The sequence below is a fragment of the Amblyomma maculatum genome, chromosome 10 (genome assembly GCF_055883805.1).
Source record: "Amblyomma maculatum isolate TAMU_Amacu chromosome 10, ASM5588380v1, whole genome shotgun sequence".
NCBI classification, from domain to species: Eukaryota; Metazoa; Arthropoda; class Arachnida; order Ixodida; family Ixodidae; genus Amblyomma; species Amblyomma maculatum.
Window position 1 is genome coordinate 3,777,580 of NC_139353.1, and position 24,200 is coordinate 3,801,779.

The 24,200-nt window shown below is 50.7% G+C and overlaps 1 protein-coding gene across 2 annotated transcripts in view; it reads right to left on the bottom strand.

Annotated features, from left to right (window-relative positions):
* The window catches only part of LOC146175427 (cysteine-rich motor neuron 1 protein-like), a 192,487-nt gene that overhangs the window by 63,149 nt on the left and 105,138 nt on the right, over nucleotides 1-24,200 (bottom strand). For both annotated transcript variants that reach the window (XM_084581770.1, XM_084581771.1), the window contains exon 2: nucleotides 17,526-17,640. In XM_084581770.1, coding sequence (XP_084437896.1) covers nucleotides 17,526-17,640 — 115 coding nt within the window. The remainder of the gene's footprint in view (nucleotides 1-17,525; nucleotides 17,641-24,200) is intronic.

The window sequence follows — 24,200 nt, forward strand, 5'->3', positions numbered from 1 at the left end:
TATACCTGTGATGCGAATACCCTCCCCCAATCCGGCTCAGATCTCCTGGTAGGCTGCTTTGCGGAACGCTCAACCCGCCAGCCAGAAATGTGAAGCGTAAGCCCGATACTTCTGGACCACCCTGGAGGTCTTCTCATTCATTTCAATATAAAGCGCTTCCGCTTGGTGACCGATTCAGACCATGGTATTTTATCATCGGATCATATATACGGAGACCACACTAGACCACTTCCTAAAAAATTACAAGGGTTCAACGCTGCTGAACCAAATATTGAGCGAAAGCATTAGCTGCGGGCTACCGAGCGTTCTTCTCTTTTGCTTCTTCCTCAGCCCGCATATAAAGCCCCGCTTTAACCAACCCGTATGAATAGGGGTAACGTGAATGCCAGCGTCCTAGCAAGCTGATTCTGACATAACCGTCCCATGTGAAACGAGATGACCCAAGTTGGCAGCTCCTGCCGACCGCTTGAGTTGGTAGTCCAGCTCTCACTCTAGTGTCACGTGGGGTGTGACGTCACAGCGTCACGTGGGTGCGGCCGCGCAACGCTGAAGGCTCGAAACCTAGAGTAGTATTGCTTTCGCAATAAAAACTTGTCCTGGTCTTCGCGTGGCCCGCAATGTACACCTTAGAAGCCACTCTTACCACCCTACCAGACCCCCTGACACAGGAGTATGGACACATGGCCCATACCACCACCGAGAGCTGTTGGCATTTATTGGGGCCACAGGCCTGAATCAATATATTTAGACCCTTATGCCGAAGGGCATACTTGCGCAATTAAAAAATATATATATATATATATATATATATATATATATGTGTGTGTGTGTGTGTGTGTGTGTGTGTGTGTGTGTGTGTGTGTGTGTGTGTGTGTGTGTGTGTGTGTGTGTGTGTGTGTGTGTGTGTGTGTGTGTGTGTGTGTGTGTGTGTGTGTGTGTGTGTGTGTGTGTGTGTGTGTGTGTGTGTGTGTGTGTGTGTGTGTGTCACCTAGCGCATGTTAGGTAAAATATTATCTTTCTTTTCCCACCGCACCCGCACGTCCCGAAAACTTTTGGCACCGACTGCAGACACGCCAGCTGCCCTTCCGCAACGCTCACTGACTGACATGTGGTTCGTAGGCCCCGACGTCGTGTCTCGAGTAGACCGGGAGGTCACGGGTCCCCTACAGACTCGAGAGAGACGAAAACGAGAGAAAACGAAAACACCAAACGTGTCCCAGTCATTTGATTGACGGGCCAATGTCGCGCATGTATATGTGCCTCTCGCGTGCCTTTGTGTAAAAGAGCGCCGCTCCGCCGAGCGTGTCGTATATCTCTTTACGCGCCTAATGCCCCGAGACCGTTACGGGTGAATGCTCCTCCTTCCCCTGCTCCCCTGTCTGCTGCTGCATTGCCTGTTTCCCTTCTTTTTTTTTCTTCTTCTCCGTCTTATTTCCCTCTAGACTTCTGGTTCCGAGTCTTGCCTTGCATCGCCTCTTCTCTTTTTTACTACCTGTTGATCTTTCTTGTCCGCCAAGAAAGAAGCCAATATTCTTTTTGTCGAGGCTTCAGGAGGCAATGCTATTTCAGATTTTTACTGCAGCCACGGTGCGTGCGGGGTTTCAGGGACAAAGGATCGTCGTCGACCGTGACCTGGCTCTTCTCGGGAGGAGCACAACGTCGGCGGTTCCAGGCGGAACTCCTTTGTATTCAGCAACTTAGATGCCGCTGCGATAGAGAATATATGCGTGTTTCTAGGCGTACCATCGAGCTGTGTTGTGTGCTTATGCTCCTGCGTGTGTGGTTAGTTAGGCACGCCAGAAGCGGAGCCCATGCCTGTGAGCATGTATGGAAAGAACTCAAGTAGCCACTACACAGATTTCCTCCGTGAGAGAAAGTAGACCGCTGTTGAGGCTTTTCTGCTTAGTGAATAAAAGGCTAACCATCAGACCAAATTGTAAGGTAAAATGCCCCTGGTTTCTTTGGTGTTCAGTCGAGTTATATGATTGCCGCTTACCCCAGCCATATTTAGCACATGCACATTTTTGTTTGTTACGTTGTATCCTGATATAGTGTCTTTAAGAACTATATCCTGATATAGTTCTTATATCAGGATATAGAACTGTATCAGGATATAGAACTATATCAGGATATAGAACTGCATCCTGATATAGTGTCCCTCCTTTTCTCTCGTGTGCGTGTGTGTTGTTTTGCGCTAAGAATGCCGTCTGAAGTGTCTTTAAGAACCTGTGGACCTGTATAGATCCTGTGGAGCACTCGTAAGACGATCTGGAACAGGAATCTGTGGAATTGTAAAGATCAAGGGTATTATATGGAGCCTGAAGTGCCGTTAAACCGCTGATGTGTCTATATATACGAATGCGCTGTAAAGAACGAACTGCACCACATGGGACAATCTATTTGGTTAACTGCAGCGCCTCAATCGGCGTCGTAGTACGGTGGTGAGCTAAAACTCCCACTGGAACTGGTGGGTCGGGCTTATTAAGGCCGGTTCACATGCAAGCGATTGAGCGAACTCAGCGGCGAGCGGCAGCGACAGAGCGAACCATTTTCACGGTGTTGGAACTGCGTCGCTCGAGCCGCCGCGACGGCTCAAAACAAGGGGAACGTGGTGTTGTGTGGAGTCCTAATACAGGGGATCCACGAAAAGTATGGCCGATAATTATTTCATTTTATGCGCTTACTCTATCCGAAGCAGGCTCGAAACTGTACATACCGCGGCTGTTGCAGGACCACGCGCATTGTATCCCTTAGCAACTTTGATTGCAATGCGTAAAAAAAAAAGAAAAGAAAAAAGCTGAAAAGCTGAGTAAATGAGTGTACTGCGTAAGTGAAAAACAGGCAGATGGGGAATATGCTGTCAAGTAGGAATTAAATTGTGCAATGAGGGATAAAATTGGACAAGAAAACAGAAAGATCATAGGCGACGAAGAACGCGCGGCACATTCGAACAAAGTAACAATGCACACACATCCTGCTCTTCGGCACCGCGCATAGGCACGCAGTCGGTCTGCGCTAGGTCAACACACGAGGATGGCAAAGGCTGTTGACCGTCTGTGCGAGCATATTGCTGCTGCTGTTGCTGGTGGTAGTGCGAGCGACGCGCAACCTTTTGTCTATTTCTGCTCATTTTATATCCCTTTCTGTCTACTTCACTGGGAAATAAATATCGTGCACGACAGTGTGCACAGTGTAGCGTGGCTGCGTATCCCCCCCCCCCCCCCTTCTTTTTTCCTCAAAAAAATTTCAACATATGGTAAGAAGGAAATGAAAAACAGATCAACTTTCCAGTCTCTCTTCTTTCGCCGTAGCGATCCGTAGCGCTGCGCGCATGCACGCGCGCATACACGTTTGCAGCAGCTCATTCCTTCCGCAGTCGCACTCCCAAGCTGGAAGTCTTCTGTGTTAGCGTTAACGCTAACGCTTTCCTCCTTCTCAAACAAATACACACCCATATAACCATACGCGTGCGCTGTCTCTGTTCAAGAGAGCCAGCGGCAGCGTTGTCGGCCGGGAGCTTACGTTGCAGGTTTGCGTTATATGCGCCCCTTCTCTCTCTCTGCCTGCAGCGAAGACGCATGTGTGTTTGTCTGCTGGGGGCTCGGAGTTCACCTGCTGTGTCTGCGCCCCCGCTGGCATCTTTACGAGCAGCGCGGAGATTTCTCCATAGGCCCTGTTTTGTCTGTCAGTGTCTGGGAACGCCAGGAACGGGAAGACAGCAAATAAGGACTCGGAAGGCGGACTCTGTGCTTTTTTTTTTTTTTTTTTAATTGAAGCTGCCCTCTTAGCGTCGCTCTTAATCGGCCGCACGGATGGCGCGGGATTAAGGCCCGTTCCATCCTCCTCTTCCACTATGTACCTGTGTATAGCGAAGAGAGTTTATACTCACTGTGTCTCGTACACGAATAAAAGGCGCTCACGCACCTGAATGCAGCAGTGGCCTCGGTTTGGAGAGGAGGTCGTTCACCGCGGTTTGAACGAAGCGACGCGAAATGGACCACGTCGTTAGCAATGACTCACGCATTAGGTATTGGACAATAAGTGCGGTATCGACGTCGGTGGCTCGGAGTGAACTTTCACTCCATTTGTTGTTCAAAGTGCTGAACACAAAAAGGACACATAGGACAGTCGAGCGCTACAATCAACTTACGAGGGACTTTGCGACTAAAGTAGTGAAGGGCGAAAGCCTGAGTGCCGCATTCTGCTACGCAACTGGCAGTAATTACTAATTAATTATTTAACCATTGAAAATGTAATTAATTACTAATTAATAATTATTAGGTAATTAATGAATTGCTTTCTTTAGTCATAAGTTATCAATTAATAAGATCACAACAATTAATATAATCAATCATAATGTTAATTGGTTAATTTGTAATTGATCATTGATTGGTATATGGCAATATAAGGCACGCATTCGCGCATACTGTGGTGGTGCTCTGTGATTGGTTGAGACCTCTATGACGTCATCCCGCCTCGGCCAATCAGAGCCGCCGCAAAAGCGGGACACATTTTGTCCACGACAGCATGAGCCATTAAAGGCTTTCGCCTTAACATCATAACTTGTGTACTAGCGTCAGTAGCCTCTTTTCCTGACAGGCAGCACACCACCACAAACAACAACTATATAAGCTCACTGCATTTTAAGAAATGCTTGTTGAGTAGATGCATTCTTCGTCCGTCCGCGATCTATACTCGATTATACTACGAGCGTGCCTCTTTAATGGATTCTCAAAGCGAGTTCAAAAGCCTTTGGGATGCGCAGCGGCTCCATGTGTAAAGGTTCACTTTCCGCGGGAATCCGGACCGAGCTTTCTTCGCATTGCACCCGTACCAGGGCGCGCCTCCTTACCAGGAGCAGATCCTGTTCTCTCCCAGTGCGTCGCTATAGTGTATATAAACAGCTAGGGCTCAGGCGGAGGCAGAGACTGCCTTTCTTTTCCCGGCGCTTTTGTGCGGTAGCGCGCAGCAGCAACGCCTTGCCGAGTAATGACTCGTCCACGCAGCTGTTGCCGTGGGGATGGAAGGACTACCGGCGAGAAAGTGTAGTGTGCGGTGGTGGCTAGGCTCGCGTTTTGTTCGCGACGCCGGGGAGGGATGCGGTCGGGTGCGTTATGATACCCGGTGTTATATAGCGGGCTCTGCACTGAAGAGCAGCAGTTACAGCGCGCGGCTGCCACTATGGTGATATGCAGTGGTTCGCGATGCGTAGCGTTTCCCCTGCTGTTATACTTGAGAAGGAAGCGCTACGCGTCGTTGCCCACGCAGCGGCAAACAGCCCACGGTTCAACCGGGGAGGCTCTTTTTCGGTGTACGAGAAAAGAGGCTCCCAGAAGATGAGCACGCCGCTTCCAAACTCGGTTGCAGTGTACGAACTCCCGGGAAGCAAGCGCGGTTGTGCCCACACAGCGGCTTAACATTTCTTACGAGTGGTTTCGCTGCGTGCGTGCTTTCGTTACGTATTTCCTTCCTTCGGGTGAAAAGGAGTTCGCGTGCGCAGTAGCAGCACTTCGCCTTGTTGAGAACGGCGGGGCGCTTTACACGACACGCGCACCTGTTTGTTATACGAGGGGGGGGACAAACCAGGCTCGCAGTAATTAACCGGCGCTAGCTTTTGGCACGGCTCGCTCAGCCGACGTCCGCACTGCCGTCGTTACGCGCAGGGGTTTCGGAGGGAAGAGGTCCAACGCTAACGAGCTGCTTTTGCGGAATGCCGTCACGGACGCAAGTGTGCGTCCTGCGAAATCCGCTTCGAAACTAACGACCGGAGGTATTTTCTTGCGCTTTTCACCCGACGTCAACGAGTGCGACCGGAGAAAAACATTTGCCTGGCTCAGCGCGCAAAAGGAGCGCAAAGATTTAGAGGATTTGTGGAGACGACCTACTTGCCGCAGCTTATATGAAAAACCCCGAGACTGCTCCTCTCGGCGCAGATGCAGATACGCAAATGGAGAGGATACACTCTCGGTCAAACTTCAACGAGTTGACGGTTGCGTTTTTGTAGCGATTCAATGCGTTTCTGCCCGCCGCCTTTTCTTCTATTCACATCACGTTGCCTTACGGCTTATGCAGCGAGCCGTGGCCTTATATTTCAAGATTTGTGGATAACTTCCTCTCAAGACCAAATAGAACAGAAGCTTCTGCCCCGTGTATAGCATAATTGGCATGCCACGTGCAAATAGGTGCGTAATAAATGAAAAATTACGAGGGACTTAAGCGACTAAAGTAGTGAAAGGTGAAAGCCTGAGTGCCGCATTCTGCTACGCAACTGGCACTAATTAGTAACAAATTAATCCATTACACATCGATTATTATAATTAACTAGATATTCGGTAATTAATTAGTTGCTTAATTACTTACCAGTCATTAGTTGTAATTACTTAATTAGTCATTAATTATCAATTGATTTATTGCCATATGGCTATAAAGGAACGCATTCGCGCATACTGTGGTGGTGCTCTGTGATTGGTCGATACCTCTATGACGTCATCCCGCTTCGGCCGATCAGAGCTGCCGCAAAAGCGGGACACATTTTGTCCACGACAGCACGAGCCATTAAAGGCTTTCGCCTTAAAATAGTAGCAGTAGTACACAATTTCCAACGCGCTCGTGTACATATACTTGCTTCAATCTTAGCATTTCTGGTTGTACGTCGACGCTATCCAACGCCTTACCTGCAAACCGCGACCAAAAAAAAATTTCGAGGACGCTTAAGCTTCGCCTTTAAGAATGGAACGCGATATCACAAGAGACACCGCCTTTTCCTACTGCTTCGACCGTAGTGCACGCCCGGCACTGGTAAACCCAACCGCTTTCATTACACGTCTCTGAAAAGCGAGCTCATGTTCCGACGCTTCATGCCTTAGCGGCCTCTGCGAGAGAACCTTTCGGCTCCAGTTCGCGCGTACAAGCGTTCCTTCGCTTACAATAAGGCTGAGGCGTGCACCGAGAAAGGAGGCGCTGTTTCGAATTCCTACATAGAGCAACTTGCTATACTCATTTTTATTTATTAATCCTTCCGGGACGTAGAAGCGCTGCCAGCCACATTGCCGAAACGCGCGGGCCTCAAGTTGCAGTCGCATTGTCGGCAACATCGTTGCCGATCCGAGCCGGCGCGATGAAGATCTCGGAGGCTATGCGCTGTCTATCTTATTCCGTGCGCCACACGCATGATGGCGCTACGTGCACGCCAAGCGAAGAGGAAGTACAGCGGAAAAGTAATTTACCACTCGCTTAACTACGTGTTCTGTAATTCTGTAATTTACATGCTCATAATTATTATTATACGCCACAATACACTTCTCTAAGGGACATTTCTGAGACAACACCGCAACCAATAGACGCGCCTTTGTCCATTTCAAACCATCTAGCTGGCGTGTGGAGTGGTTAGCGTGCTCGTCTTGTACCCCTGAGGCCCACGTTCAATTCCTCAGGTCGGCGATTTTTCCTACTCGTTTGTATTGCGAAAGCAATACTGTTAGTACTTTTCTGCCGTCGGTGGAGGTCATTCCTTCGCTCCGGCGCACCACGTGACCGCGTGACGTCATGACCAGAGGAGAGCAGGGGCACCAACTCGTCTCTTCGGTCGTAGTCACGGTGTGGTCGTAGTCATTCCTTCGCTCGGCGCGGCGGCTACCACGTGACGGCCTCCTCGGCCCGTCGCGTGAGGGCGCTCGCTAGGAGAGGATAAATGGGGCGCCGCAGGCGCGCTCCGCCTAGTCATGTCTGAGGAGTTGTACAAGGCGTCGCTAGAGCGACGTGCTGCGCGCAAACGCCGGCGCCGTGTCGAGGAGACAGATAAAGGCAAGAGCGGTTGGCTAAGCAACGAGCCTATGCCGCAGAATGGCGAGCCCGGCGGCGTTCTACAAGTTCAGTGAGCGAGAGTAGTTTCATGGACTCTCTGAATGCCGAAGAATCGTCTGTGAGTAGTGCAGAGCGAGAGTACTACCCATGGGGGAGCAGTCTAGACTTGGTGATGTATAGACATTCGGACGACTATATAATTATCAGTGTTCAGACCAAAAGTCACTACCTTACGGACCACCAAAGCGTGTTCATAGGAATAAACAAACAGTAGAAACCATGTTGTGTCCAGAGTATTTGGATTGGAAAACATTTATTGTCAGCAATGAACGATTTGTGGACGCTACACTTAGATGACCTCAAGACCGTTGCTCTCGGCGACCTTTTGAGCCCGCTCAGTAGCCGAACTTGCGTTAACGGGTCTGAGCTGGCCAGTATAGCCTCCCACCGCTCAAAAGAAGGGACTGGTAGTCGGTCCGCTGGTGGCGGCGCTTTTTTGCAGCTCCATAATATGTGATCACATCCATCCACAAAAGGCGAAGCCATGCCAAACCATCAGCAGAGCCAAGCGCAGCCAGGGAGGTATTGTTTTCGCAATCACTCAGGCTTAATCAGAGCTAAGCCACAGCTAATTTTTATTTATTAATGCTTCTGGGATTTTTCGCTCACGGCCAATGCCGGACGACGCGGGACGGCGGCCGCCGCCGACGACGACTCCGACTTTTCTGCGACACGGGGCCCTTAACGCTACCGCGTTAAAACCAGCTCCAAAAAACGGCGCAATCAGCACTCAAGACGCGACTTACGTCAGATGCGCAATCAACGAATCTTCCGAACACCGATTCGCAGCGGCTGCCGATCACAAGAGACATGCGATGCAAAACGCGTGTGCGCCACCCGTGTATTTCGCAGGTGGAAATAAGATTTCCCCGGTAAACAGGGCAAGAACACGCGAACATACTGAGTGCTTACATCTCTCATATATACCGCCTGTTTTTATGACCCGTTTCAACTTTGGGCGTACGATGCCCCAAAGGCGGCTCGTAGCCTTTAGCTACGCGCCGACCCAACTGAGGTAGCGCGCACTAACTGGAGTACATTCCCCGATTCATGCGTCGAGTTTGGTAGGCCGCAAGAATTGTTAATAACAGAACTACGATCGGCTAAAACCGGAATGCCTCCATGAAACAGATTTCACTACATACCTGTATTCCTGGCCAAGTGATCTCGTTCAAGCTTGCTTTCTGTGCGTCCAGTTAAGCTCGCGATATCTACGTCTGCGTAGGACACTTCCTGACATGAAAAATAATATAATAAAATTTAGAAAATAAGAGCGGGGAGTAGATACCGTCATCAAACGGCTACACTACGGCTGTCTCGACCAGCGCCGTAAGCACGCGCCGTGGCGTCAACTGGCGCCACACGCTCAAAGAAAAAGATTCTAGAGGGTACATTGGACCACTAAAGTGCGATGAGACGGAAGCCATTATAGCGCGGTGGATAGTGGCCCTCCTCTACAGCACCTCTATCTTCCTCTCTTCTTTCCCACCTTCCTCCCTTCCTTTACGGCGTGTTACATGTGTCCGCGGAGAATTGTGACAGATACTGCGCCTTTTCTATCCTATAAATCACTTTCAAACGCCGCCGATGCCTGCTGTACTGACGCCTCCTAGACATCTGGGTCTGCTTCTGTTTGCTGTGTGCGGCGTTAGAGGAAGCGGCAAATGAAAGGCGCCGCACGGACGCCTGGATCGGATGCACGGCGGGGTCGTCATGACCTGTCGTGACGGTACATCGCGCGCTCCTTGTTGTAGGCCGTCATTGCACCCGGTGGTGAACGACGGCTGTTGCCGACGCGCGTCTTTCTCTCCCTCTTCTTTTTATTTCTTCTCTACTTTCTCTCTTCTGTCCGCATGAGGCAGCGGAGGTGGCTCAGCTACAGAGCCAGTGGCAGGCCCGTGCATTCTTAACGCGGCAGCGTTAAGGAGCTCGTGTCGCAGATAGGCCGGTGTCGTCGGCGGCGTCGGCCGTGAGCGATAAATCCCGGCATGCACTTCATAAATAAAAAGCAACTTCCAAGATGGGCTGGGTGGGAATCGAACCAGGGTTTCCGGAGTGTGAGACGGAGACGCTACCACTCAGCCACAAGTTCGATGCTTGAAAGCGGTAAGCAACTTCCAAGATGGGCTGGGTGCGAATCGAACCAGGGTTTCCGGAGTGTGAGACGGAGACGCTACCACTCAGCCACAAGTTCGATGCTTGAAAGCGGTACAAAAGCGCTTCTAGTGAATGCGGTGTTGCCTTAGAAACGTGCCGTGGAACGTTATACTGCGGTGTATATCGGTAATTATGAGCATGTTACTTACAGAAGTCGCAGTTACACGAGTAGCGAAGTACGTTTGCGCTACATTTCTTCTGCGCTCTGCGCACATGCAGAGCCATCTTGCGGCAAACACAGAAGAACCCCTCCTCGCAATGTGCGGCGCTGCCCCGACACGTGGCGCGCCACTCGCCCCTGACGTTTCGCCGTGCACCCTCACGGGTTGTAGAATCAAGCGTCTTTCCTTTCTTTAGATCACTATCTTCGCTCACCCGCTTCTCCCCTTCGGGCCGCGCGGGTACCGGTGCGAGGATGCCTCAATACCCTTGCGTTTAATAAGTTTTCTCGCTCTCTCCCCTTCCAACATCCAGCGTGCGTCACTCGAACAGTGGTGTTCAGGCGACGCGGCTCCTCTTTCCGCTCACAGCGCGATTGCTAGGTGCAGCGTCTGATGCCGGACGCCTCTGACGTGATCGCTGCGCCGTAGCGCTTCTGCTGGGAAAGCGTCCCCTAGCTGCGATGTGTGACTGACCGACATACTCAGTGCGTGTGAACGCTAAAGGAACACGGGAGCAAGAAACGTTGTAGTGTGCACAACACAGTGCGATAATGTAGATTGTGAGAAGCACTTGTTTGAACAAATAATTAGAAAACGTTGTACAGTGCACTTAGAAGTGTTGAGTATGAAAACTATGTCTTTGTGTGACTCAAGAGCATACCGAGCGAATGAGTGGGCGGTGCGAACGAGGTGCAATAACGCTATCGCGTTCCACTCTTGAAGGCGAAGCTTAAGCGTCCTCCAAATTTTCTTTTCTTTCTTCCTACAGTCGCAACAAAAACACAACCAGCATTTCATTGAAGGCATCGAAGTTCACCGGCGTTCTATAATTTGATTACAGGAAAGGAAAGGTGCAGTATCTGTCACTCGCGGAATCCCGCTGTCGTCCTCACGGTAGACAAGGGGAATTGTGAAGAGCGTTTCACGATCCGGGGCGTGGCGCAGTCGGTAAAGCACTGGGCTGGGGATAAAAGTGATGGAGGTTTGATTCCCGGTGGAGACAAGGTTTATTAACCTATTTTTAACTCTCGCTCTCGAAAGCGTGACACCTCTGATGACAGCCTTCTGTCGACAACGATGAGACATTAAAGGCTTTCGCTTTAAAAGAAAACAGGAAACGGGCGGAGTCCAAATCGTCGGCAAGTGCCATATCCGAAGCAGAGGCACGTCCGGTCATGAACGAATGGCCTCGGAGGAGCACTTGGTCCGTAGAAAGCCAATACGAAACACTCACGCGGTTTCGACGGAGCTTCTCGCTTCTCGCGCGTATTGCGAACAGACGTTAGCGCGCGCAGATACACAGCGCAGTGCGCGCGAGACAGGCGACGGGTAATGGCCTTCTTCCTTGGACCTTTTCACGCCGCCCCCGCACACCTGCTGGCAGCATCCATTCGACGACGCCGCTAGCGTCTTGTGTACAGACGGACCTTCTCTTTCCGCTCTTCTTTTATTTAACTGCGCTCGCTCTGGCATAGCTTCCACCGGCGCGCCGACCGTTGGCGCCCGCGACAAAAGGATCATTAGCACACGGTACACCCCACCGTTTTCTCTTCTTTCGTTCTAGGCCGTCTGCTTCTTTTTTGCTTCTTGGCGCCGCAAACGCCCGCCGAGTTTCTAACGGGAGGACGTCGCGAAATTCAGTTCTTGGCCGCGTTACGGCGACCCGCCGCCGGGATACTCGCGGTGACCGTCCGTCCGTTACGTACAAAGGCTAGAAGTCGTGGGACGCGGTAGCTGGCAGCTGACATGGCCGAGCACTAACATGACGTAGGGCTTCCTAACATTACGTTTGGCAGGAGCTGCCAAGTCGGGCCTCTCCTTCCATATCGGAGGGTGATATCACAATCAGCCTGTCAAAGTCCTTGCATTCATCCCTAGGCCATGCGGGCACGTTAATATTGCCGCGGTTAAAGCGGGGCTTTATATAGCCGCGTTTACATGAATGCGACAGCTAGCGCATCGCATCGCATCAACTTTCTAGCGTATCGCATTCATGTAAACAGGGGTAATGCGCTATGAAAGCGCATCACATTAATGCACCAGGAGGGGCTGGATTGAGAGGGGTAAGTCGACTTTCTCCTGGCATGTAAACCCGTTCGCATCGCATTAGGAATTATGGGAAGAGAGTTTTCTCGAGCGTCCGCCTTGTGGCGCGCTCGCAGAGCTCCGAGACAATTACGAGAGACTTTAGCGACTAAAGTAGTGAAAGGCGAAAGGCTGAGAAGTCTCATCTTGTCGCGTGCCTGCCATCTGCAACCCCACACTTGAACGCGCGCCAACCAAGGAACGCCACGCGACAGCCGCCGCAAAAGCGGGACAGAAGAATGCCGGAAACAGCTCGCACAGGAAGTGCTACTTTGCCTTCGATATATACGACACCATGCGCCGCCACCATCGCGCTACATGTAAACGCTGTTGGATCGCATTACCGTGAGGCGCTACGAAATGCGATGCGGTGCGCACTTATATTCTAGGCACTATAGTGCTACTGTCGCATTCATGCAAACGCGGCTTATGTTGGCTAGTAGCTGATGCTATCGCGTAATTGCGAAGGTGAGAGTGAAAACGGAGAGGAAGAGGTGCCGCAATGGAGTGCTTCGGATGACCGCACGATACAGGCTTTAGCCTCATCGCAGTTTAGTGATCCAAAGTGCCCCCTAGAATTTTTTTTTCGATGAAGGTGAAACGAGGAGGCGTCCATGTGCTGCGCGTTGTTATTGTTGTTGTGGCTGTAGGAAGAAGGAAAAGAAAATGCACGGGCCTGCTACTGGCTCTGTAGCTGAGCCACCTCCGCTGCCTCGTGCGGACAGAAGAGAGGAAGTAGAGAAGGGAAGAAAAAGTTGGCAGAGGCTTAGCTTGGTTAAACCCGGTAGGTTGCGAAAGCATCCTTAGCAGTAGGCGGCATCGTAGTCATGTGCACCGCCGTCTCTCACGGACGGCGCGAGTCGGTCGCCGCTTTATACAGCTGCAGAACGTCACAGCACCTGTGGCGCTCCTGGCGGAGAGAGCGGGAGTTAGGCCGCCGTTCGTGTGCACCGCCGTCTCTCACGGACGGCGCGAGTTGGTCGCCCAGTTGTTGTTGTTGTTGTTACGAACTTTATTTTTCAACCGATGTAGGAGGCCCCCTACTACCCGCCCCCGGCACGCAGGCCTATGGGACGGAGGCCGGGGCCTCAGTGTTTCTTCGCGGCTTCAGCCGCCAGGCGGATAGCTTGCTGCTGGTTGGCGGGGGACTCGCTCCACAGTAGCAGTTCCCAGGCTTCTCTACTATTTATGTTTTCCTTGGCGCCAGGGGAATCAAGGCATTGCCAGATTATGTGATTCAGAGTACCCCTTTCTCCGCAGGTTTCGCATTTATCGTCCGCCTTTTCCTCCACTTGCGTGTGGAAAAGCCAGACGGGACTTGGGAAATTCCCAGCTTGCACGCGCCGCCAAGCGACGGCCTCTCCTTGTTAGTTGGCGTTCGATCCGGTGGTGGCAGGGACCTTCTGCTAAGTCTGTAGTGTTCTACAATTTTCTTATAAGTTTGCAGCCTCTCGTCCATCTCATCGCAATCAGGCGGCTCTACGGCTGCCCGGAAGTAGAGAGCTCGGGCTAGCTCGTGCGCCGCCTCGTTGCCGGGGACGGACTCGTGCGCGGGGGTCCAAATAATTCGAATCCTTCTTTCAAGTTTTCCTTTCTCTAAAATTTTGGCTGCCTCCTTCGAGACCTTCCCTTTTCCAAAGTTCCAGGCAGCTGTTTTGCTGTCACTAATAACTATGCTGGCTACCGTTCCAACGCAAGCGAGCGCCATTGCAACTTCTTCAGCCGTGTCTACATTTCGGCTTCTAACGGACGCGGCGGCGGCGGGTACGCCGCGGCCGTTGACGACCGCAGCCACCGCCGCCCCCGAGTAGGCGACCTCCCCCGGCTTCATTTTCCCCGCTTTCTTTGCGAGAATCTCGACCCTCTTTTCTCTCCTCCTCTCCTTGTACGTAGGGTGCATGTTTTTAGGTACGGGGGCACTATTATATATTCGCGACACTTTCGTGGAATGTCTACTTTGTGGCTTGTTCCTCTATCTGACAGCTTTGAGGCGTGACGTCATAACACCTGTGGCGCTCCTGGCGGAGAGAGCGGGGTTAGGCAACACCGCCTAGTCTAGGTGGTGTTGGATTAGGCCGCCGTTCATGCGCACTGCCGTCTCTCACGGACGGCGCGAGTTGGTCGCCCAGCTTTGAGGCGTGACGTCATAACACCTGTGGCGCTCCTGGCGGAGAAAGCGGGAGTTAGGCCGCCGTTCATGCGCACCGCCGTCTCTCACGGACGGTGCGAGTTGGTCGCCCAGCTTTGAGGCGTGACGTCACACAGAGGTCACGCGAAAGGTCATTTCATGTGCACCGCCGTCGCACCGCAAAGGCTTGAAAGTGAAAGTAGTATTGCGTTCGCAATAAAAGAAGAGGGAAAGACGCGCGCCACAACAGCCGTCGTCCACCACCTAAGCGGTGGCGGGTGCATAACGGCCTACAACAGATAAAAATTCGGTGGCTGGCTAGTCCCCGCCGTAAGCGGCGTTGGCCTACCGTCCCAGCCCCGTAGGGCCAGGAACAGCCACCCTTCACCACCTCCCTCTCCCGATGTCAGCACACGTTAAGATCCCCAGGTGGTCGAAATTACTCGGTAGCCCTCCACTATCGCTCCTCTCTCTATCCACTTCCACTCCTTCCTCCGTTCCCTTAAGGCGCGGTCTAGGTGTCCACAGAAACGAATGTGACAGACACAGCGTCTATTCCCTTCCTGTGATCCAGTTATTACTAAGGCGAAACTGATTCAATGATTTATAGGAAGGGAAAGGCGCGGTAACTGTATCACTTGTTTTCTGTGGACACCTCAACCGCGCCGCAAGGGAAGGGAAGTGAAAGCGGAAAGAGAGAAAGAGGGGCCGTAGTGGAGGGCTACGGAGTAATTTCGACCACCTGGGGAACTAATCTTCCCTGATGGGGCTGGGACAGGTAGGTCACCGCCGCTTGCGGCGGGGGCTAGCCTGCCACCGAATTTTTATCTGTTGTAGGCCGTCATTGCACCAGCCACCGCTTCGGTGGTGGACGACGGCTGTTGTTGCGGCGCGCGTCTTTCTTTCCCTCTTTCTTTTCTTTATTTTCTCGTCTGTCTGCACGAGGTGGTTCAGCTATAGAGCCAGTAGCAGGCCCGTGCATTTTCTTTTCCTTCTTCCTACAGCTACAACATCTTTAACGTGCGCTGACATCGCACAGCGCACGGACGCCTCGAAACGCAGCCGCCGAGGTCGGGTTCGAACCCGGGTACTCCGGCACAGTAGTCGGGCGTCTATACCGCTGCACCACCCCGGCGGGGCTATTATTAAGTCGAAATTAAGCCTTTAATGGCTCATACTGTCGTGGACAAAGTGTGTCCCGCTTTTGCGGCCGCTGTCGCGTGGCGTTCCGTAGCGCGCGTTTGAAGTGTGGGATTGCAGATGGCAGGAACGCTAGAGAAGATGAGGCTTCTGGAGGAAAGGCGCAGTATCTGTCACACTTTCTCGGACAAGTGTGCGTTTGGATGGCACCCTATCGCTCCTGTTGCGTGGCGTTCCTTGGCGTTCCTTGGCGTGCGTTGAAGTGTGGGATAGAAGATGACAGGGACGCTAGACAAGATGAGACTTCTCAGGTTTTCGCCTTTCACTACTTTAGTCGCTAAGGTCCCTCGTAATTGTTTTATTATTCTTGCTTCCATTCACGGCAGAACTAATTAGTCAAACATCTAACCGAAAGTCGATAGTGAAACTGGAAGCAAAAATACTCGATTTAAAAAAAAAAAAAAAAAAAAACTTTGTGGAGGTTTATCCCGGTTAGCTATATCGGCAGGATTATTAGACTTGAGCTTGGGATTATTAGACTTGAGCCTGAGACTGAAGGATCAAGCGCCAGCGAAGCAACTTTCGCCTGTGCCACAGCAACATGGCTGCGACGGAGCACAGTTCCTCTCCACAGCGTCTTGACGTCATACAGACAAGCCTCTGACAGCTGAAGGTCAAATTCGCGGCTCCAGGTTACCTTTGGAGCTTCAGTGCGAAAACCTCTCCTCCAGCTGCGTTCGAACCCACATTGGTGTCAGCCTGCTTGACTAAGGCTTAGCATTACCAGCTATCGCTGCAACTAAGTGAAGCCAGCTGTTCTCATGCATTAACCGTGCATTCACTAGACTACCATCTCGAGTCAACAAGTACCGGTGTTGTAGAAAAAGCGCGCACCTTCAAAGCAGTGAATATGCTGTCTTCCCTGTCACCATCGCGGGGTGTCAAGAAGTCAAGCAGAGACGGGGGAGGGAACGGAATTCGCAGACACCGCGTGGTTGCCGGCCGCCCGCGAGTTTGCAAAGCAGGCGCCGACTGGGCGCCCTTTCTGAATGCGTCGCCCTTGTGTCTCTCGACCGAGACATTCGCGCAGCGGGCTCCCCGTGGGCCTCCCCAGCACAAGCTGCACTGCGCCGCAGCAGACGAGGGAAGAGCTGAACTAGGGCAAATTGGAGGATCCGTGAACCCGTGTGGCGACTGTCAGCGCATGCAAGGCGACCGAATATACGTGTGCAGGTTAACGTATTCGCCTCAACTCCCAGCTGCTTAATCCGTTTGGCGAAAGTGCCGACCAAAAGCCGGACATGATATGCGGCCACTTTAGTCGAGGTTACAGATATTACCTGTTTCATGTGGCTTTCTTTGTCGAATAAGTTCACGCTTCTGAGCAGCCATGGGCAGTTCATGTGAATACTTAATCAAGGGGAATGCGCAAATAAAGATACGGACGAGAGGGGCACAAGGACGGCCGCTTTCCGAGCAGTCATGGACAAATGATGTGAATAAGGTGAGCGCTGACTCACTTTCAAAGCGCTAGTGTTCCGGAAGTGCGACAGACCTCCACTGTATGCATCCATCCTGCGTGAGACAACCTTACTCATGGAAGCCCTATGTAATCATAACTTTACACATGGCAACTTAAAGCTACCTCACATACCCGAGGACTTGACATTATGTGAAACTTAGCTCTTGGAAACATTTTCTTACTGCAACCTTATCGTACGGCGATCCTATTCTGCAGAAAAGCCACCGTATACATATACAGATCCATCTGTTATGCAAGAGTGGTCTCACGTGTTGCTGCGTACGGTAGAGTCGTCCATGCAGCACGGTCCTGTGAACTCAAGGCATGCTCAATACTTTCCTTGGCTCGTATGAGCCTGGTCAAGGGACATAACTATGTACGACCATTAAAGTTATAATTCGCAGCAGCTCGACCAAGCGTGAGACGGGAGCCCATTCGTGCCCTCAAAAAAGAAGAAAGGTGCACTCACCCTCCGCTGATGGGACAGCAGCTCTTGGGCGAACTCTGTGAAGGCAGAGCGTAGCTGTCCTCGGGGCAAGGCTTGGGCGGCACCACCGGACATTCGATAGCCGAGCAGTTCCTCTCTGCGAGCGAAAGAGAATGGGAAAGAGAGAATTTTTACTACAGTGCCTAGTGGAGGGCTCCGGAAATTGCGGCCCGTGGGATTCCTGCAGGTTGCAGTATGGTGCGCTTTGTTCTCTCGTATGTTTTTACTCAGTATCTCGTTCCTTCAGTCTCTCGTTCATTTTCTCATTTGGTGGGCGGAAACTGTGCAAATGAGGCGAGAAGCCAACTCGCCACAACATCGCGACCACAGGCAGGTACGTGGAGAGCCTCGGCATAGCGCGACAGTTTATTCGCTTGCACGAGGCGCACGCGCAGATGACCCCGTAGAGCAGTACGGGTGCGCACCTGACTGCGGATCCCCGCATCGCGGTTTGCCGCCTCCCCACTGGACGTAAGCGGATCACATAAGAGGATCTCGTTCGGCGCGTCGCTAAAACTCAATAACGTCGGTGCGAGCTTACCGCGACTACAGGACCTGATCCGTGCGGCATCGAACGAGGGAATCAAAAGGGCCTCCGCGCACCGTACAAAGAAAAACTTATTGATTTATAGGAAAAGAAAGGCGCGGTAACTGTCTCAATTGTTTTTTATGTGGACACCTCTACCGCGCCGTAAGGGGAGGGAGGAAGATGGGAGTGAAAGTGGAAATAGAGAAAGAGGAGCCGTAGTGGAGGGCTACGGAGTAATATCGACCACCTGGGGATCTTTAACGCGCGCTGACATCGCACCGCACATGGACGCCTTTTCGTTTCACCTCCATCGAAACACAGCCGCCGAGGTCGGGTTCGAACCCGGGTACTCCGGCACAGTAGTCGGGCGTCTTACACAGAGGAGTGAAAGAGGAAAGCCGATTTCATTGGCGCGCGATCATTATACACGCCTCCGTCGAGAAGAGGCAGCGCGGTGCGTTTATGGCGTAAGCAGCCCCTCTTGCGAAGCAGCCCTGTTTAAAACACCGACGCTCGCAGGTGCGCCGCGGTGTGGTCGTCGTCTGGGGCTCTTTCTGCGGACGCGTAATTCCTCTCTTTTTACGACGTTCTGGCTTAAATAAATCCCCGAATCAGGACCGGTGGCGCGAGCACGCGGCGGTCGTAAAGGAACGTGCTGCAAACCGCGCCTCGGGAGCCGTGGTGGTCGAAGACCGTAAAACATCCCCCTTCCTAAACCACGTTCTCTTCTTTAGATAGAGCGACGTGTGCCTTTGCACTGGCTCTCTTTATATCTCTCATTCTTGCTTCGTGGTCTCCCGGGCTACGAAAACAGGGCTCTTTTGCTGCCGTCGGTGAGCATGTCATCGCTACATCCGCGAAACAGGTAAACCTGAGGTCGATTTTCCTGTTTTCAGCAAGTGGAAGGCTTGGTTGGGGAAGAGTAGTATGGCATAGCGATGCAATGGAGAGAACGAAAATAAGCAGTTATGGATAGATGAAAAACAAAAATCGAGGTAGAAGGAATGTAATTATGTGTCCCTGCACTGCTGAAAATTAATTTTTTGTTGCTTTTGCCATTGCCACAAGAGAATCCTAAGGTCAAGATAACTGCCTTTAACCGAGACTTAACCGCTACCACTTTCCGCCCTTCGCAATCGGACGACGCAGAAAGTGAGCTCTTAGCTGGCGGGCTCCCCCTGGATACCTTAGGGTGATCAGGCATTCGCATCACCGGCGCGTGGAAGCGATAAAAATGTCAAATAATAGTAAATTGCGAGCAATGCAGCTCACAGACGGTGCTCATCCGAACCGCGTCTTGAGCGAAGGGATGAAACAAGGCATGAACGGTTGGGAAGGACGTAGATCAGCACGGATTTCTTTCTACAACCCGCGGTTTATTTCAACATGCAGTGACAAAGCACAGCGTACGGGCTTCCTCTGCATTTCACACAAATGGAAATTCAGCGGGAGAGACGAACAGAATTGGAGCGACATCACTGTGCAAAACGCCCACTAAAAACACGAAGCGGCGCTCCTTCGTCTCCAACCTTCTTTCTTTTCACCGCGTGCAACGACGTGCCGACAGAAGACCGCGCGGTTTCGAACTGCCATTTAACGCATATTCATTTTTCTTTCCTTCTCTGTTTCCCGCTGTCATCACCTCGATTAACGCGTCTTCAAGACGTGTGGAGATCGTTTATTGTTTTCGCGAGGAAACCGCCCAGGGCACAGCTAGGGAATAAGGGCAACACATGGAGGGGGCAACACTCAACAACGGCCAGCGGACAGCGACAACAAACGCGGCGCCAACGAGAACGTCCTTTGCCGTTCATAAAATGCACGAATGATGCCCCTCCTTCGTCGTCGTTGGACAACAATCTTTCCGCCTTCGACACTCTCCGAACGGCGCAGGGTTCATTTTACGACGCCAGTGGGTGCTTCGCCGGCGACCAACAACCACTTACGCGAACTAAACAAAGCCGCGGAATGGAAAGAGATGATTGAGACCGTATAGCGCTTAAATGCGCTCTTTGTAGCGCGGCCGTTATTCCTTCGTTTTTGCTCCGTTAGTATCACACGTTGCAGCATCCACCCGTAGTACACAGAGCACGCGAACCCAAAAAGTGCTTCAATGTTCCCTTTGCCTCCCATGTTCGGACTCCGATGAGAAAATTAACAAGATAACCTATCAGAGTTACATCGCGGCCCAACTTAACGGCCCAGTTAAAAGAAGCGGGGACATCTTTTTAAAAAGGCCAGCCCACGGCACTTTCTAGCGTTTGACCCCCGTTTTCGTCAACGTCCGCACTATCGACATCGACGCTGAAGGCGGGTACACCGTTTCCCCCGAGGTTTCGTGCGCGTGCTGACAGGAAGGACAGCCCCGCTCAGAGGTATGTAGGTATGTGGTATGTGCTTGTGACGTGCAATGTTTATGCAGTTTTAGCGTTGCAAAGTGTGTGTGTGTGTGTGTATGCGTGCGTGTGTGTGTGTGTGTGTGTGTGTGTGTGCGCGTGTGTGCGTGTGTGCGTGCGTGCGTGCGTGCGCTACTGATTACAGGCGCTGCACGGTCGATTTAAAATGGGGATGTTGCTTCACCCAAATTCCCTGCCCGAAGGAGGAAGAGCGCTGGCATATGAAAATTTCGTCAGTCAGGCATTGGGGGACACGACATAACATATTTTGTAGAAGATGATCGCACTGAAGTGCAAAAAAAAAACGTTTAGATGAACTGCAGTTGCTTTGACAGCAACCGGGACGGTGCATCGTTTTGACAGTTGTCTATAGTTCTGACGGCGTGCTGTCATCATCACATAGCCCGTATGATATTTGTACCCGTCATGGTGACACAAGCGAGCCGAACTGTCAGTCGGTTTATACCGTACATAACAAGGAATTCAAAATTCACTCCACTGTCCTAACCTAACGCGATTCATGTTACTCTTATTCTGACACAGTGGAATCGAAACAAAAAAGCTAAGTCACAGGGGCCGGGATAGTTGCCCTGCGAAAAAAACGGCAAGGGACAGGCACCAACAACGAGACGTACGAACCCTGAGGTTCAGCGAGAGATTTAGGGCTCATGTTTACCTCAATGACCTGTGGTGCTGGTTCATCGTCCCGTTGGTTTGGTTTGGTTCATGGGGTTTAACGTCCCAAAGTAACTCAGGCTATGGGAGACACCGTAGTGGAGGTCTCCGGAAATTTCGACCACCTGGGGTTCTTTAACGTGCACTGACATCGATCGTCCTGTTGGTCAAGCAAACCCATTGTTGCTTAGCTGTTGTCGGGCCAGCAGCTAAACAACATGCTCTTGCAGAGGCCGAAGACACAGACAGGACAAACGACGTGCAAGAGACAAAGCGACGTTAACCAACAATTCTGGCTTTTTTTTACTGTTTTGTCACGTACTTGTTTTTATGCAGCAACTTCTCTTGATAACAAAAAAAAAATTGAGGGTCTCTTAGGAGGAGAACGTTTTACTCATTTCCGACCAGTTGCAGTCATTTCAAGTCGTCGTTTGACATATTGGTCGTTTCGTAGTCATGATGAGTCATGCCTAGCCACTGTAAACATTACCACTCAAAGCTAAGCATGTTTTCTCATTTACAATCAGTTGCGGTCATTTCAAGTCGTCGTTTGACATATTGGTCGTTTCGTAGTCATGATGAGTCGTGCCTAGCCACTGTAGGCATTACCACTCAAAGCTAAGCATGTTTTCTCATTTACAATCAGTTGCGGTCATTTCAAGTCGTCGTTTGACATATTGGTCGTTTCGTAGTCATGATGAGTCGTGCCTAGCCACTGTAGGCATTACCACTCAAAGCTAAGCATGTTTTCTCATTTACAATCAGTTGCGGTCATTTCAAGTCGTCGTTTGACATATTGGTCGTTTCGTAGTCATGATGAGTCGTGCCTAGCCACTGTAGGCATTACCACTCAAAGCTAAGCATGTTTTCTCATTTACAATCAGTTGCGGTCATTTCAGGTCGTCGTTTGACATATTGGTCGTTTCGTAGTCATGATGAGTCGTGCCTAGCCACTGTAGGCATTACCACTCAAAGCTAAGCATGTTTTCTCATTTACAATCAGTTGCGGTCATTTCAAGTCGTCGTTTGACATATTGGTCGTTTCGTAGTCATGATGAGTCGTGCCTAGCCACTGTAGGCATTACCACTCAAAGCTAAGCATGTTTTCTCATTTACAATCAGTTGCGGTCATTTCAAGTCGTCGTTTGACATATTGGTCGTTTCGTAGTCATGATGAGTCGTGCCTAGCCACTGTAGGCATTACCACTCAAAGCTAAGCATGTTTTCTCATTTACAATCAGTTGCGGTCATTTCAAGTCGTCGTTTGACATATTGGTCGTTTCGTAGTCATGATGAGTCGTGCCTAGCCACTGTAGGCATTACCACTCAAAGCTAAGCATGTTTTCTCATTTACAATCAGTTGCGGTCATTTCAAGTCGTCGTTTGACATATTGGTCGTTTCGTAGTCATGATGAGTCGTGCCTAGCCACTGTAGGCATTACCACTCAAAGCTAAGCATGTTTTCTCATTTACAATCAGTTGCGGTCATTTCAAGTCGTCGTTTGACATATTGGTCGTTTCGTAGTCATGATGAGTCGTGCCTAGCCACTGTAGGCATTACCACTCAAAGCTAAGCATGTTTTCTCATTTACAATCAGTTGCGGTCATTTCAAGTCGTCGTTTGACATATTGGTCGTTTCGTAGTCATGATGAGTCGTGCCTAGCCACTGTAGGCATTACCACTCAAAGCTAAGCATGTTTTCTCATTTACAATCAGTTGCGGTCATTTCAAGTCGTCGTTTGACATATTGGTCGTTTCGTAGTCATGATGAGTCGTGCCTAGCCACTGTAGGCATTACCACTCAAAGCTAAGCATGTTTTCTCATTTACAATCAGTTGCGGTCATTTCAAGTCGTCGTTTGACATATTGGTCGTTTCGTAGTCATGATGAGTCGTGCCTAGCCACTGTAGGCATTACCACTCAAAGCTAAGCATGTTTTCTCATTTACAATCAGTTGCGGTCATTTCAAGTCGTCGTTTGACATATTGGTCGTTTCGTAGTCATGATGAGTCGTGCCTAGCCACTGTAGGCATTACCACTCAAAGCTAAGCATGTTTTCTCATTTACAATCAGTTGCGGTCATTTCAAGTCGTCGTTTGACATATTGGTCGTTTCGTAGTCATGATGAGTCGTGCCTAGCCACTGTAGGCATTACCACTCAAAGCTAAGCATGTTTTCTCATTTACAATCAGTTGCGGTCATTTCAAGTCGTCGTTTGACATATTGGTCGTTTCGTAGTCATGATGAGTCGTGCCTAGCCACTGTAGGCATTACCACTCAAAGCTAAGCATGTTTTCTCATTTACAATCAGTTGCGGTCATTTCAAGTCGTCGTTTGACATATTGGTCGTTTCGTAGTCATGATGAGTCGTGCCTAGCCACTGTAGGCATTACCACTCAAAGCTAAGCATGTTTTCTCATTTACAATCAGTTGCGGTCATTTCAAGTCGTCGTTTGACATATTGGTCGTTTCGTAGTCATGATGAGTCGTGCCTAGCCGCTGTAGGCATTACCACTCAAAGCTAAGCATGTTTTCTCATTTACAATCAGTTGCGGTCATTTCAAGTCGTCGTTTGACATATTGGTCGTTTCGTAGTCATGATGAGTCGTGCCTAGCCACTGTAGGCATTACCACTCAAAGCTAAGCATGTTTTCTCATTTACAATCAGTTGCGGTCATTTCAAGTCGTCGTTTGACATATTGGTCGTTTCATAGTCATGATGAGTCGTGCCTAGCCACTGTAGGCATTACCACTCAAAGCTAAGCATGTTTTCTCATTTACAATCAGTTGCGGTCATTTCAAGTCGTCGTTTGACATATTGGTCGTTTCGTAGTCATGATGAGTCGTGCCTAGCCACTGTAGGCATTACCACTCAAAGCTAAGCATGTTTTCTCATTTACAATCAGTTGCGGTCATTTCAAGTCGTCGTTTGACATATTGGTCGTTTCGTAGTCATGATGAGTCGTGCCTAGCCACTGTAGGCATTACCACTCAAAGCTAAGCATGTTTTCTCATTTACAATCAGTTGCGGTCATTTCAAGTCGTCGTTTGACATA